Source organism: Sciurus carolinensis, chromosome 1, assembly GCF_902686445.1.
Source record: "Sciurus carolinensis chromosome 1, mSciCar1.2, whole genome shotgun sequence".
Classification (NCBI taxonomy): Eukaryota; Metazoa; Chordata; class Mammalia; order Rodentia; family Sciuridae; genus Sciurus; species Sciurus carolinensis.
Window position 1 is genome coordinate 23,732,546 of NC_062213.1, and position 15,985 is coordinate 23,748,530.

A 15,985-nucleotide genomic window follows, 5' to 3' on the forward strand; every position below is an offset into this window, starting at 1 on the left:
TATTCCTTGAGCAAAATATATTTTGAATATATTTCCTAACTGTATTTGGTTTGAAGATACATTGTTAAGTAAAACATCCTTCATTTTTGTGAAATCATTTAAAGAGCAGAGACATTGAGCAGAACTTGGATTTTGTTTCATTTATAGAGACTACTAATTTATGATATTGCAAAACACACACATTTGCCAGACATGGTGGTGCTCACCTGTAATCCCAGTGATTTAGGGGACTGAGGCAAGATCACAAGTTTGAGGCCAGTCTCAGCAACTTAGTGAGACCCTGTCTCAAAATAAAAGGTAAAAAGATCGGGGGATGTGATTCAGAGGTTAAATCCCAGCACTAAAATCAAACAAACAAAAGCACATGTTTAAATACACGTATGGTAAATTCTTGACTATCTGTGTAGACTAACAAAAATACGTATGTCAATTTGTTACTTCTAATTAGGAATGAAGCTACTTTACATCTAAATGACACCTATTTCCACTACCTTATTTTTTTAATTAAAGACTCGAGCTTAATGTGTATATAGGAAAGTAGGAAGACTATAAAATATCAAAATAAATGAGCCAGCTTAGTTTTGATAAGAATTTTTTTAAAGTTTTATTTCATTAGATTAGAAAATGACAAGATCATGAACATTAGAGTCGTATCAATTCTTTTTGGTATTTGCTTCTCTCCTGAAGACTATTTTGGACAGTCTTGAATACTAGGGAGAATTTATCCTTAAATTTGAAATGTTCTTTCTTAAAACTCACACAAGTTGTGGTATGCAGGTTTGTCTTTCAAAGTGAGAATAAACCTAGTCTACTATTTGTTAAGGTGGTTTGAGTGTCTCTTGCCTAGAGAGATTTGAACTCAGTCCTCATCACAGGGTTTTAAGCTTTCTCTTACCATTACCCTTTTCTTTATTGTCTTACTCATGTTTATTATATTCAAACCTGTGTTTTTTTTTTTTTTTCCATCTCAGTTGGGTACTGTTATTGGTATTTTACTTCTTTGGTCATTGTAAAGAACTGATAACATTTCTTTGATGTTGGAAAGAGTGAAATAATAATTTCTTTTTTATAAACTGCAATAACTTGTTTTAGTATATATTAATTTTTCAACTTCATTTTCTTTATAAAAGGAAAAAAAGTTATTTTGATTTGGCTTCTTTGTGAAACTGTGCTGGATTCTAGTCATTACTAGTCCTTTTTGCATATGTAGAAAAGAACTCTTTAGGATTCAGTTCTAGAATTTGTCTGAAGATCTACATTAAGCCCTTGTCTTCTATCATCTCTCCTTTTCTTTGATTTTAACAATGGCTTAGTGACCTTGTTAACCTGAATAAGCATCTGGGAACCTTATGTGAACTTTAATATTTATGTAAGATTTTTAAAATGATTCATAAGACATTTGTTTAGTCCTATTATGTAGTTTTGTGGCTTTGCAAACAGAATTTTTTTGTTTGTTTTTGTTTTTTAGTAAAAAAAAATGTAAACTCAGATGGTTTTTAAGTTCCCTTCTGTATTTTCTTTTAGGTAGTATTAAAGATAATCAAACATTATCAAGAAGAAGGACAAGGAACTGAGGTTGTTCAAGGAGTGCTTTTGGGCCTAGTTGTCGAAGATCGACTTGAAATTACCAACTGCTTTCCTTTCCCCCAGCACACAGAGGATGATGCTGATTTTGATGAAGGTAAAGATGTTCATCTCAAGTGTGTCTTTACAGTTTTTATAAATGCATATTAATACAATTTTCAGTGTATGCTTTGATTACCCATTATTGGGAATTCAGGTGAACCTAAATCACTTGATTTGAGTTTCTTGGAAAAATTACACAAATTCTGAGAAATGAGGATTTAAATAAAAATATTGATTACTTTGACCTTTTTTTAATTGGAGTTTGTAATTCTGATTTGTAATATAGTAGTCTCTGCCTCATTATTAAAGGTTATATATTCCAAGACTTCCAGTGAATGCCTAAAACTGCAGATAGACATACATACCAATGACAAAGTATAATTTATAAATTAGGCATGTAAGAAATTAACAATAATAACTAAAAATAAAATAGAAGAGTTATAGCATCTTTTTAAAAATTTTGTCCTGCTAAGGACTCATCCCAGGGCCTCATGCATACTTGGTGAGCACTTTACCTCTGAGCTGCACTTCCAGTGCTACAGTAACATATTATTATAAAATATCATGAATTGAATAAAACTAATGCATTATTTATTTCAGAAATTTTCTGCTTAATACTCTCAGGCCATGGTTGAACCAGGGTGACTACAACCATAGAAAGCAAAATCATGGATAAGGGGACACTACTGCAACTAGGATAGGAGCTGTTGATGTTGACAGTCAGCTTGGCAAATAATTTGTGAAGGACACGGATTGTTGTGTGTACAGCATCTATTCTGTTCTGTTCCGTTTGAACTCTGTTTAAGAAGAGTCCAGATCTCTTGTTTCAGAAGGAAGATTTTTAAACATTTCAGAAGCATTTTATTTTTGTTGTACAGGTATAATTGCTTTGTTATCAAAGGCCTATAGTAGTTAAAGGTTCACCAGAGGCCAACATCAACATCATAAAAGATTTTTTTAAAAAATCTGTTTGAAAATAATTTCTCACTTGTTTGAACTCTCCAGACTCATTTTCTGTACAGCTTTCTGATTTTTTAAAGAAATTGTGGTATAAAAACATTAAACTTGTCATCTTAACCATTTTAAAGTATGTACCACAGGAGTGTTAACCATATGCATGCTATTTTTCAGATCTGTAGAACTTCTTCATGTCAGGAAACAAGCTCTTTAACCATTGAACAACACCCCATTTCTACTTCCTCAGCCCCTTAGAAACAGTGTTCTATTTTCTAAGAGTTTGGCTACTTTAAATATCTCATATAAGTGGAATTATATAGTATTTGTCTTTTTATCATTTGCTTATTTCATGTAGTATAATATCTGCAACGTTCATCTGTGTTGTAGCATATGACAAGATTTCCTTTTTTTTTTTAAAGGCTGTATTATTCTGTTGTATTTATATACCACATTTAACTTTATCTGTTCATCTGCTGATGGACATTTAGGTTGCTTCCACTTCTTGGCTATTGTGACTAATGTTGCAGTGAACATGAATGTTCAGATATCTCTTTGAGATTCTGTTTTCTTTTAAAAAAATTTTTTTTCCTGTTTTCATTTCTGTTGGATGTATACCCAGAGGTGTTATTGCTGAATCATATGGTAACTTTTATTTTTATTTATTTGTTTTTTACGGTGCTGGGTATTAAACTTGGGACCATGCATATGCTAGGCAGGTACTCTACCACTAAACTGTCTGCAGTCCTCTATTTTTTTGAGGAACTTCTGTACTGGTTTCCTTATCATCTGTACTGCTTTCCATTCCTAACCATCAGTCACATGGGTTCCAAAATATTTGTTATCTCCTGTTTTTGATAGTGGTCATTTTAATGAGTGGGAGGCAATTTTGTGATTTTGATTTACATTTTGCTGATGAATACTGATATTGAGCATCTTTTCCTATACAGTCACTGGTTATCCATGGGTGATTGGTTCTAGGACCTTCCTTGAATACCACAATTCACAAGATGATCAAGTTCTTTATGTAAAATAGGTAGTTTGTACATATAATCGTACACATTGTTCTGTATCTTTTAAATCATCTCTAGATTACTCTTATACCTAATATAAGTGTTTATCATGTATTATTTTGAGAGTAATGAAAAGAAAAAGTCTGTATATGTTCGGTACAGAAACAGATTTTCTTCGCAAATATTTTTAATCTGAGGTTGGTTGAATCCAGATGGGGATCCCATGAGTATGGAGAGCCCGTTGTACTTGTAGGTGACTCATGTATCTTCTTTGGAGAAATGTCTGTTCAAGACCTTTGCCCATTTTAAAATTGAATTTGTGCTTGATTTGGAGTTCTTTTTAAATTTGGCTATTAATCCCTTATCAGGTATTGGTTTGCAATATCTATTTTCTCCTGTTTTGTAGGTTGTCTTTCACTGTTAATTATTTCCTACGATATGCAGTTAAAGTTTAACTTAGTTCCACTTTTCTGTTTTTGTCTTTGTTGCTGGGCTTTTGGTGTCATTAAAGAAACCATTGACAAATCAGTATCATGAAACTTTTTCCCTATTTTCTTTTAGGAGTTTCATTTTCAAGTCTTAATGTTTAAGTTTTCCCATTCTGAATAATTTTTTTCCATTTTTTAATTGATGTTTTATAGTTGTACATAATGGTGGGATTTGTTATTGAAAAATTTTTGTGTGTAGTGCAAGGGAAGGATCCAACTTAATTTTTTTGCATATATATATCCAGTTTTTCTGGCACTTTCCTTTCCAGTCATGGTCTTAGTACCCTTGTTGAAGATCAATCGTATATGTCAGGGTTTATTTCTGGAGTGTTTATTGTGTTGCACTGGTTCATATTCTGTCTTTATTCCAGTATGACACTTTTTGGATTACTTCAACTTTGTAATGAAACCTTTTTGAAATCAGAAAGTATGAGGCCTTCTGTTTTCTTCTTATGGGAGGTTGGGCTGTTCAGGGTTCTTTGAGATGCCATATGAATTTTAGGATGTCTTTTTTTTATTCCTACAAAAAATATCATTGGAATTTTGATAGGTCTTGCATTGAATATGTAGTCTGCTTTGAGTAGTATTGATAAGTCTTTTGCTTCTTTGGTTAAGTGTATTTGTAAGTATTGTATTTATGATGCTATTATAAATTGGGCTGTTTTCTTAATTTGCTCTTCATTTTCTTTATAACCTTTGATAAAATGTTACTTATTTCATTTAACTTAACATGTTCATAGTGCCTCAAATACATAGATACAAAATATATTCTTGCTCAGGTACTTTGGTATTGTAATTTATGTGCAAATCAGTTTTCATTTAAATAATATCTCTAGAAACTGAGGCTATTTTTTGTTTTAATTTTTAGTTGTAGATGGACACAGTGCCTTTATTTATATATGTGGTGCTGATAATCAAACCCAGTGCCTCATGTGCTAGGCAAGTGTTCTACAACGAAGCCACAATCCCAGCCTCGAAGGATATTTTTGTTCTAGGCATTTGAGTTACTAGTACTTGGATTTTTAAAATGGTTGTGCAGAATACATCTTTTTTTTTTCCTCTAAACTGGCCATACTTTCATCTGAATTACTGTATGTTTATATGTCCTATGAGATTAAAGTTGAGATTTCTGTGCAGTCCTTTTTGGAGGTATTAAGGTTTCTCTTATTTTCCTACCCAACAACATATCTGGAGATGCTTATTTATAATTCAATAATCATTAATTTAGGACTGGAAGACTAACAGTTTTTTTTTTTTTTTTTTTTAAATTGGGTACCGGGGATTGAACTCAGGGGCACTCAATTATTGAGCCTCATCCCCAGCTCCATTTTGTATTTTATTTAGAGACAGGGTCTCACTGAGCTGCTTAGTGCCTTGATGTTGCTTAGGTGGCTTTGAACTCATGATCCTCCTGCCTCAGCCTCCCGAGCTGCTGGATTACAGGCATGGACCATAAGACTAGCAATTATTAATACAATTTCTTTAGTTTACAGGTGGGAAGGTTAAGAGCTTTACTTGAAGTGACTTATTTCATTACTTGGTCGGAGTAGAAACCATACCAAAATAGTTTATACTGTTACACAGTTTTCTCAGGTATTTATTATTATTATTTAAAAAAATTTTTTAGATGTTGATGGACTTTTATTTTATTTATTCTATGTGGTGCTGAGAATGGAATCCAGTGCCTCACAAATGCTAGGCAAGTGCTCTACCACTGAGCCACAACCCCAGCCCCTGTTACTTTTATTGTTATACAATTCTTGTTTTAGAATATGAAGGAGAAATAATGTTTAGTAAATGTATGTTAAATAAACAACAATATGTTGACTATTTTACATATTGATCATTGGAAGTTTATCTCTTTTATAAGTTTGAGATAATTGATTAACATATACTTTAAGAAGCCTATCAAAGCCGGATGTGGTATACACCTGTAATTCCAAAGACTCAGGCTTGAGGCAGGAGGATCATGAGTTCAAAGCCAGTTTGAGCAATTTAATGAGGTCCTAAGTAACTTAGCAAGATCCTGTCTTAAAAAATAAAAAGGGTTGAGGATGTGACTCACTGGTTAAGTGGCCCTGGGTTCTAGTTCCTTGGTAACAAAACAAAAACAAAAACCACCTCATTAAAAAAATTTTTCAATATCTCTGAGATAAGGAGAGACTTCAGTTTAGCCTTAGATAATAAAATAACTGGGCAGTATGTGTTGTGTACACTTCCTATAATCATTTGTAATTATAATCCTATAATCACTTCCTATAATCTGTACACTTCCTATAATCATTTGTTACTTTCAGTTCCCTTGAAAAAAGGTTTTATCAATTCCATTTTCTGGATTAGGAAACCAATATTTAGTGAGATGAATAACTTGCCCAAAATCATTCTACGAATCAGGAGAATGTTACTTGAGACCTGCCTAGTCTAAATCGTATGATTTTTCCACTATAGTGTATAGCTCTTAGTCTTTTAGTGAAGTATATTCTAGAGGTTAAATGGTGTTGAATGTAGGGAACTTGAGTTCATAGCTGAAATCCACTTTTTGTGCAAAGCAAGTAAATTTGCTTTTCATGGTTTTTACCTTTAAGAACTGGGATTTATCATTTCTCCTATACCCGTGAAAAATGTAATATAGTGCCTTTATTTCTTCATAGCCTTTGGCAAAAGGTTTAGATTTTAGGTTCCTTCACTTAGACCATTTATTTTTTTAATTTGCATTAGAATATAATGACAGATTTTTAAAAATCAAATCTAGATAAAAACAAATTTTTTTTTATCATAAATATGTATCTTAGAATAGGTCTATATTTTGATTACTTTATATCCTGATAAAGGCCTGTCATTTTGCCTTTTGCTTTTCCTTTATTTTATACCCTTTTAAACCAGTATTTATTTAAGGGAATGTTTTAGAACTTTAGTAGTTATTTATTTTCCATTGCTTAGTTTTTTCCACAGGGTTGTGAGGTATTTTTTCCTCCTCTTTGTTTTAGTGCTTTATGTAAAGTGGAGATTTTAAATCTGTGGTACAAATGAAGTTTAGCAAGTGTTCTAAATTGGGTTGAGAAACTGATCTGTGAGCCTGCTTTTGTGAATAAAGTTTTATTGGAACAGTGCTTTTTCATTTATTTTCTGTGCCTACATTTCTGTTTCAGTGGCACATGGCACTATCAGTGGCACTATTATCAAGCTTAGGAGAATGGGAGACTAATTTGTTTTCTCAGATGTGGAACCTGAAGCTTGCTAAAAGGGAAAAATACTTTCATCTGATAAGATTCAGATACTGAGTAGTTGAGTAGTTCTGACAGTGACTGATTGGATCCCAAACCTAAAATATTTACCTTGTGGTTCTTAAAGTTTGACCACCCATGATCAATGTGTATCTTTATATTCTCTCTCTCTTGTATGTTAAAGAATAAAGCAGTTTGTTCTTTCCATTATAAATAGATGACTTTTTTCTTCATTTTTTATCTCTTCTATATACTGCTTTTTGACTGAATCCATATTGTATTGTGAACTCTGAAAGAAAAATACTGTATTATTGGGTGTTTGTTTCATTGGCAAACATGGGAAGTATCAGAATAGTTTTTTTGCTTTAATTTCAGTGCATTTTCTTTTCTTTCTTTCTTTTTTTTTTTTTTTTTTTTTTTAGCTACATTATTGAGTTTCAATGTTTAGGGGAACCATTATAGATAATAGGGAAGAAGGCATTAAATTCATAGTTGGCGAAATTGTGACTAGGTGTTGTGGAAAGGTAATGGTATGAGCAAAATATTGAGATGAGGATCTCACTACCTTCAGGAACTGTGATACTGAATAACTTCTCAACTGCTGTTGGTCTGTAATTCATTTACCACATTTCTCACTTACCAGAAACATGGTGAGAAAGGTAATTTCCTTAAAGAATTAACTATATAGTGTTGCCTCGGATTATGTTGTATAGAACGATTCAAAACCTAGAAAAATGTTAGGGTATGAAGTTTCTCTTGTTTTTCTTTTAATTAATTCACAATTTTTGTTTTGTAGCATATAGTCATTCTTATTTGAGGGTTTAAATCCTGATAAACTTTTATGCTACATAATGTCCTTTCAAGTTGAAAGTAAAATAACTTATTAGTAAAATAACTTAGAGAATATTATTATTATTATTATTATTAGAGAATATATGCTTTTAAAAAATAAGCCAGAAAAACTCATATTAAAATTCCCATTAGGGGGCACTATTATCAAGCTTAGGAGAATGGGAGACTAATTTGTTTTCTCAGATGTGGAACCCGAAGCTTGCTAAAAGGGAAAAATATTTTCATCTGATAAGATTCAGATACTGTTTTATACAACTGAATTCCTTAAATATGTTATAAAGTGCACTGAATTAAACACAGATTCAATAACTCACTATCTTGTTTGTCAGCAGACTGAATCAATTTACTATGGCAGGTGATATAAGAAGCCTTATTTTACATAAGAGCCAAATCTGTAATTTTTACATTTGGAGTGAGCAATTTTTTTAAAAATTTTACTATCTTTAAGTTAGTCATAAAGAATCATCCTTGGCCTTCAAAGTAGACCTCCTTTAAGAAGAAGCATGAAGGCTATTATACTACTGAAATGCAGCTAGGGGAAATGAAATGATGCCTACCTTAGTGTTGATACGCACAGCATGTCTAATTACTGAAGTGGTAACACATGGAAGTGATACATAAACACACATAATTTTTAGCTTCTTTGGTAAATTTTCAGTAGGAGAAATTGTTTTTTTTCTTAATTAAGTTTGGTGTTAAAGTGAGAAATACTAGTGTAAACTTTTCTACATATTATATTGTTATCATTAAACTTTCAATAGGAAAGTAATGCTATATAATCTTAAAAACGGTTTCCAGTGGCTAACATATGAATTGGCAAATATGAATTAAAATAAGATGTATTCAGAGTAACTTTTCATGCATAAGTATTATTTTTGTATCACCAAGTTTGGAGAGTAAGTTTGTGTAGTTTTATTTGCAGTATTCTACATAAGTAAGCCATATTGTATGTTGAGGATAAAAATCTGAGCTTAATTACCTGCTTCTTCAGGTATCTCCTTCCTTCCTTTTTGTTCTTAGTTTTCATGAAGTTCACACCCATGATAAAATTGCTTGAAACTTAACTGAAGATTAGTAGTTTGTCTTTATATTGCTTTTGAATTCAGGGAATAGTTGAATAAGGACAGAGAAAGCTTTTCATACTTTTTGGACAGATGGAGACATTTTATGGAAAGATGTAATGCTTACTTATTCTTTGCTCTTATCTCCGTTTTTATGATCATCGTGATCTGTTCAACACACTGATTTTTAAAAAAGATCCTGTTTGTTTTGCATTTTTAAAAAAGAGCTCTTGTTGGAAATATTACAAATATATACAGACAGTTTCAGGTGATGTCTTTGAACTTATTGAAGAACAGGAACGTTTTTACTTAGTGATCTCAAGCTTCAGTGGAGGGAGGATAAAATGTTTCATATATCTCAAAAAATTTAAGCCCACCACAATTCAGTTTTGCATTTATCTAGCAAATTACATTGAGTGGATAGTGGAAAAGTTACAAAGACTCCAAATTCTGGTTACTGCCTCATTTTAAGTGAGAGAGACAAGTGTGTAAATAAAAATTTGTTCTGAAGTAGAATTAAAGTAGAAAAAAACAATAGAAACACATATCAGCTCCGAACTCCCTTTTTGGTGTAACTTCATAGGAGAAGTAAAATTTGATTTTTGTAGGTGTCAGTTGCAATTTTAAGTTATGTCTTGCAAGTTTATTTTAATAATTCACATTTCTGGACTTTCAATAAATAGCACAAGTATTTCTGGAAATAAAGAACTAACTAATATGTACATTTGATTTAGTGTCTTTATGGTTCAGACAGTTATATTCTTTGACAGTACTTTCAAAATATTGCTGCTACTTTAGCATCTATATATAGAGAGTTGTTTTTTACATTAGTGCTCTTTTGATAAATGAAAGAACTCCTGAATGTTAGTGTCATGTATATAGAAACTTGGGATCCATAGTACAGTTAGCTTTATTTAAAATACTTAATAGAATGGCTAATAAATTTTAGATATTTAGTAAATACTTCACTTTAGAAACTGTGTAGGTAGATACTAGAGAGAATCTACAGAGTTGTAATTCCCCTGGGTACTGATGTTTTTGTTGTTACTTATGGTGGTATTTTGAAAATGTTAAACCATTCACATTTAATGATTTACTGGTTCATTCAGGACAATGAACTTTAGATTACTACTTGGTTAAATTACTTTGATCATGCAGAAAACCTTTAGTTTGTGAGTTGAAATTTTAACTTAAATACCTAAACTTAACTTTATATGTTTAGATTTTGGTTTATAAAAGTGATTAGAATGTGAGAGGTAAAATTCAAATGTGAAGCATTAGTTCTAATATATTTATGTCTTTTTTGTTCTTTTAGTTTGGGTATTTCAAGATTTTAAATAAAAGAATAGGAGTATAGTCTAACTTCATTTTAAAATCCTCAAAAAATGTTTTTTGCATTTACTTCATGTTTTAAAATTTAGTTGTTCCTTTTGTTGTTTTGTTTTAATGAGTTGAGAAACTCCTGTGAATGGAAGTATACACTATTGAAAATGTGGTCAAGGTAAAAGATTTTTCTGCTTAAAGAAATTAAAGTGCTTTACACTATTCTCTCCCTTGGTCCCCAAAGTGTAAGTACTATGGTTTGGAAAGAAGCCAAGTAAAACCTGTTCAAATTTTGTGCAGACTTAAAGTAATACTGTAAGATTTGAAAATTACAGGTGGATACAGTACTTAAATAGTATTTAAAATTCCTAAGTTTCCCAAGTCTAAAAATGTAATCCTTAAATTACTGTTCCCAGTGGTTTAAATTTTAATTGAATAAAAGCTATCTTACTTTTGACCCACAATAACTTTAGGTGAAGATATTTAAACTTAATATTAAACTTTAAGGGAATGACAATTAAAAATGAACTATTTAACTAATTGAAATATTATAAAACCACAGTTATAGTACATAACCAAAGATCCTTGCCATTTCTGTTTTTCCAAAAAATTTTCCTAATGAACAAGTTCAGTCGTGCTTCCTATTTACCCAGAAGTGCTGCCCAATTTTACTCCTTCAACTAAATATACTACCTAATCTGCAAGTTTTAGAAACTTATGGATTTATAATTAGATTAGATGTTTTTGATGCTAATGCAAAATTTTCCAGTGAAGTGTTCTGTTTGATTTATATTTGTCTTTCTCTCATTAAAGTTTTTAGAACCTTAGAAACTTTCATCTGTCTGAATACTCTTCAGGGGTTACCTTTTTATGTTTCAGAGTGGTTTTCATACATTTATCAGTTTTCTACTGTCTTTAAAAAAAGAGTAACCTTTACCCAGTACATTTTTAGACCTTTTTTCTGATAGGTGAAAACAAAAGGCAATATTTATCAAGTAACAATATAAGAGTGTGAATTTATAATGCAACCTCATATTTCCTCTTATGCACACTTTTTTCCCCTCTAATATCTAGCCTGCAGATATCATCTTTTAGTATACGGACAACGCTTCTTCCCTACTTGATTGATGAGAGGATCATAAAAGTATTCAGTCATCTTTGCAGAAATAATTTCATCTTGCTTCTGTTTTATAGAATTGGATAGGTGTTGACTTGTTTGTGTGGCAGGTACTAACCTCACAGCTAGCATCCATGGCAGTTGGAGTCTGGCAGCACAGTCCTAAGTGGGTCTCTTTGGACTTTTGGCCTGATAGTCCCAGCAGTGTAGCAACAGTAGCATCAGCCCAACTATGCCAATTTTTCTCAGCCTTTGTAGCTTGCAGACTTTTGAGATCTCACTGAAACTTTTCTTTTGTCCCTCCCACCCGCCCCCCCCACCCCGCCTGTGTGTGTGTGTGTGTGTGTGTGTGTGTGTGTGTGTGTGTGTCTGTCTGTCTGTCCCAGTTTTGCGGATTGAACCTACGAGTGCTTTCATCATTCAGATCTTTTTCATTTTAAGATAGGAGCCTTATCATGTTGCCTAGGCTGACCTTAAACTTGCTATTTTCTGCTTCAGCCTCTAGAGTAGTTGGGAATATAGACATGCCCCACTGTGCTAGGGTTTTTCTTTGTTGTTTACTCATTAAACCCATATTTGAGATGTCATTATGCACTGAGCTCTTTCACTGGCTATTGCTTACCTGTATCTCTTATGGCTACTTTTAAAAATGCTTGTTATTTAAATAACTTCAGCTGTTTTAAGTAGTGTACTTGACTTGAAACATGGGGAGAATTGTTGATGCATTTAGTGAATCAAATAAATATAAAATTAAGATTATGCTGATGGAGTGTCTAAAATATGTTTATATAGTTTGAGAATGAGTTAAGGTTATAAATATATACCTATAAATCTGTACATCTTTAAGATTGTAATTCAGATTATTCTTGGTTTATTTGTTTTGTAATTTTGTTTTTGAAAATTCATAAATTTGATCATGTTTTTCATTTTCATATGAAAATCTATCTTTACTTTTGATTCATCTTCACTTGGTACCAGCACCCAATGCTTTAAGTGTATTCAGGTGATTTTAGAAGTCTATGACTAAGAATCCTGATCAGATAAATTATTTTTCCTTACAATTTTTAATTTTAACTTCTTCACTACCATAACTACCACCATTCTACCTCCATGCTGAAAACAGATGACATAAAACATTAAAAAGATTCAGTATTAGGAGCTGGGGATGTAGCTCAGTGGCAGAGCATATGCCTAGCTGTGTGTGAAACTCTGGGTTCAGTCTCTAGCACCCGCCGCCCCACACACAGAAAAAGTTCAATATTAGAAGAAGTTGAGGGTGTGTATGAATAGTAGTGGTATTATTCCATAATGGTTGGTCGTCCTTTTTTCTGGTGATAAAAATGAGGAGTAGGATGATGTAGACACTGCATGAATTGTTAAGATCACTGTTAGCCATATTTGGGTTTCTTCTCTGCTCCTTTATGATATTTGATGTGACTAATAGTGAGACTGCTCATGTTTTACCAGAATTCAGATTTTTAAATAAAAATTTTATTTTTATTTTCAGAAGATTATCTCTTCTTATAGGAAGCCAAAATTTAAAAAGCAGTAGTAACTAATTATGAAAACAATGTGTATTTGTATGTATCATTATAGCTCTTGGTTGAGAAGATTCTTCTAATCTGGCAAATTTTCTAAAAGACATAAAAGGAAGGAAATCTAGACTGAGTTCTGGCTAAAGTTCTGAATTTACCATTTGCAATCTTCCTTCTCTTTAGCTTCAGTTTTCACATTTGCAACATGGAGGATCACAATAGGAACTTCTGTAATTCTTGCAGCAAATGGAAATCTGAGGCCAAGAGAAGCCTAAAATTAAATTAGTGGCACATTCAAAACCAGAGGCTTGCCTACCTAAAATGTAATCCACAGTTTTAGGAAGGTTGCATAATTCTGGTATTTTTGTCAGAATAATTGTGAGTGATACAGATGCCTGTAATTGTGACTTGGTAGGCACAATGTATTTACTTGAAATATTATTTCTTGGTGTTATTTACTATCAACACAGCTAGAGTCAAATGATTATTGAATGTAACAATGGATTTTAGAAAATTTCCTGTGTGTGTATGTGTGTGTACTAGGTTTTCAGTAAACATACAGGGTAGTTCTGACCTTTAGGTCAGTAGAAAATTAGTGGTGGTTGAATATATACAGCCAGATCAGGCATTCTAAACCCATTTAAATTGCTGAGAATCAGCACAGCCTCTAGTATTTGGTACACGATATGGAGAAATTAATTGAAAGTAATGATTGAACTGGGTAAGAGAGGGGAGGAAGAATATATTCTTATTAAATGCCATTGAATGCAATTACAATAATAGTTTGAATAGATGGTTTACTTTGCTTTAGGAAATCAGTTCCTGACTGATAATACAGGAAGATTTTGTAGAGTACGTTGCTTTGCAGATGATTTAAACAGACAATACTGATAAAGCCTGTCATGTGAATTTCCTGCTTTACTGAGTACACAGTATGGTTAAGTGGTATGTTGTGCAATGCTTCCAATCTGCTGTTTCTGCCATCTGGGCAAACAGAATGACTCTAAGAGAAGAGCAAGGAGTGGAAATAGATCCGTTAGTTGTAAGGAATCTGTGTGAACACTGGGTGCCACTCATGGAACATTGAGCAGTTAGTGACTTTCCTTTGTAACCAGTACAGCTAGCTATATGTAAAACGGAGGTGTGCAGTAGGAATAACTCACAATTTACTTTTCAGATGTCATAGTACCATAGCTGAGACAGATAAATCTAGCAGGAAAAACTGGTCAAGCTTTCCTTTTTTATTTTTCTCTTGATTTTTCCATATGATCTTTTTGCTGTTCCAATTTTTGGCACATGTTGTAGTAGATTTAATAATTATAGCATTTTTACTTTGCTTAAATAGAATCTTTTGGAAATGGATTATTCTGTAAAACATTTGCTGAGAACATTTGAGTACTTTAAAAAATTGCGAGATGGGAGCTATGAATGGGAAAATTGCTTTAAAATCTTAAAAGTCAGTGATGAAGTTGTATATGAGCAAGAGGCATTGTCAGAAGCTAACCTGTAATATCATTGTTAGTGGATGCATCTCTTAATTGAATTGTGAAAATTTGTAAATCTGTTCTTATTGTGTGTACGTGGTTACTTTTTTAATAAAACATGTAAACCCTTACAAAACTGTGTTAACGAAGAATCATCTGGTACCTTCTTAGAAATTAACATAACTCTATATAGATGGTTAATAATACGAAGCCACTGTGGATTTTGTTGTTTTATCAACCATGGCTCTAGTTCTAAAACATTTAAAATGAGTCCCACTCCTTCTTTATAAATTTTTATTTTTTATTTTTTTGGACAGAGTTGTCTTATCAGCAAACATGGTAACTTAAGCAGATCCATAACTGGGGGGAATTAATAACAGAAAGTTTTTGTTGACACCAGGAAGTAGATTCAATGTGTAATTGTGGTAATGAATACCATATATGATAAGCCTGAGCCACCTGGATTTTATTAGGCTGCTTGATACTTTGATCACAATATTATTTCAAGGCTTGTCTATTTAAACTGCTAAGGTTTCTTGTCATCTTTGTGATTTAGACCATAATTTCTTTCATTACGAAGAGGTTTTTTAAAAGAAAGATTCTGGCCAAGCCAAAATTGGAGGAAGTGCAAATTCAACAGCTAGAAGAACCTTAGAACAAGAAAACCTGTTAAACATAAAATTAAAAGCTTGAAAGCATAGCAATGGAGTATCAGGTTCATCTGACCTTGCTTCTTTTTAGTTTTTGCTTGGATCATAATTACACTTCATATGATAGTGGAGTACTGTAAGGATGATTGGTATAATTCAATTAATTGTTGTTTGATATAAATATATGCATTTAAAATATATATTTCATGTTTTGAGAATGTACTACTACTATCAGTTTCCCTTCAGCTGGTATTAAGTGGTTTTGATGAACATCTTCGAAAATTCATGAAAAGATTTTTAACTACTTCACCCATGATGAATGAATTATACTAATCACAGAATTTAATTTGCTTGATAAACTGCCTTGCTTTGCTTTTGAACTTGAAATCTTTAAACTTCAGTTAGCTTAATATAGATGAATGAAATTTTTAGTCATCAAAATCAATAGTATTTCCTTTCACTAACTTCTTTACTTTAGAAATTCTTTCACAGGTATTTAATGGTATCTTTGTTGTGTACTTACTGAATGTTTTGACTTCAAAAAATAAGTATTCATTTTAACTAGTAGAGGGAGTAAAGAGATGACAGGGAAGATTTAATATTTTAAGGTACAGTTGTCATTAGCATATTAGTAATCAGTGTCATTTCAAAAATTTAT

At 32.1% G+C, this 15,985-nt stretch overlaps 1 protein-coding gene across 2 annotated transcripts in view; it reads left to right on the top strand.

The window, feature by feature from the left end:
- Eif3h (eukaryotic translation initiation factor 3 subunit H) overlaps positions 1-15,985 on the top strand; it is a 96,488-nt gene that overhangs the window by 21,883 nt on the left and 58,620 nt on the right. For both annotated transcript variants that reach the window (XM_047565876.1, XM_047565886.1), the window contains exon 2: positions 1,525-1,681. In XM_047565876.1, coding sequence (XP_047421832.1) covers positions 1,525-1,681 — 157 coding nt within the window. The remainder of the gene's footprint in view (positions 1-1,524; positions 1,682-15,985) is intronic.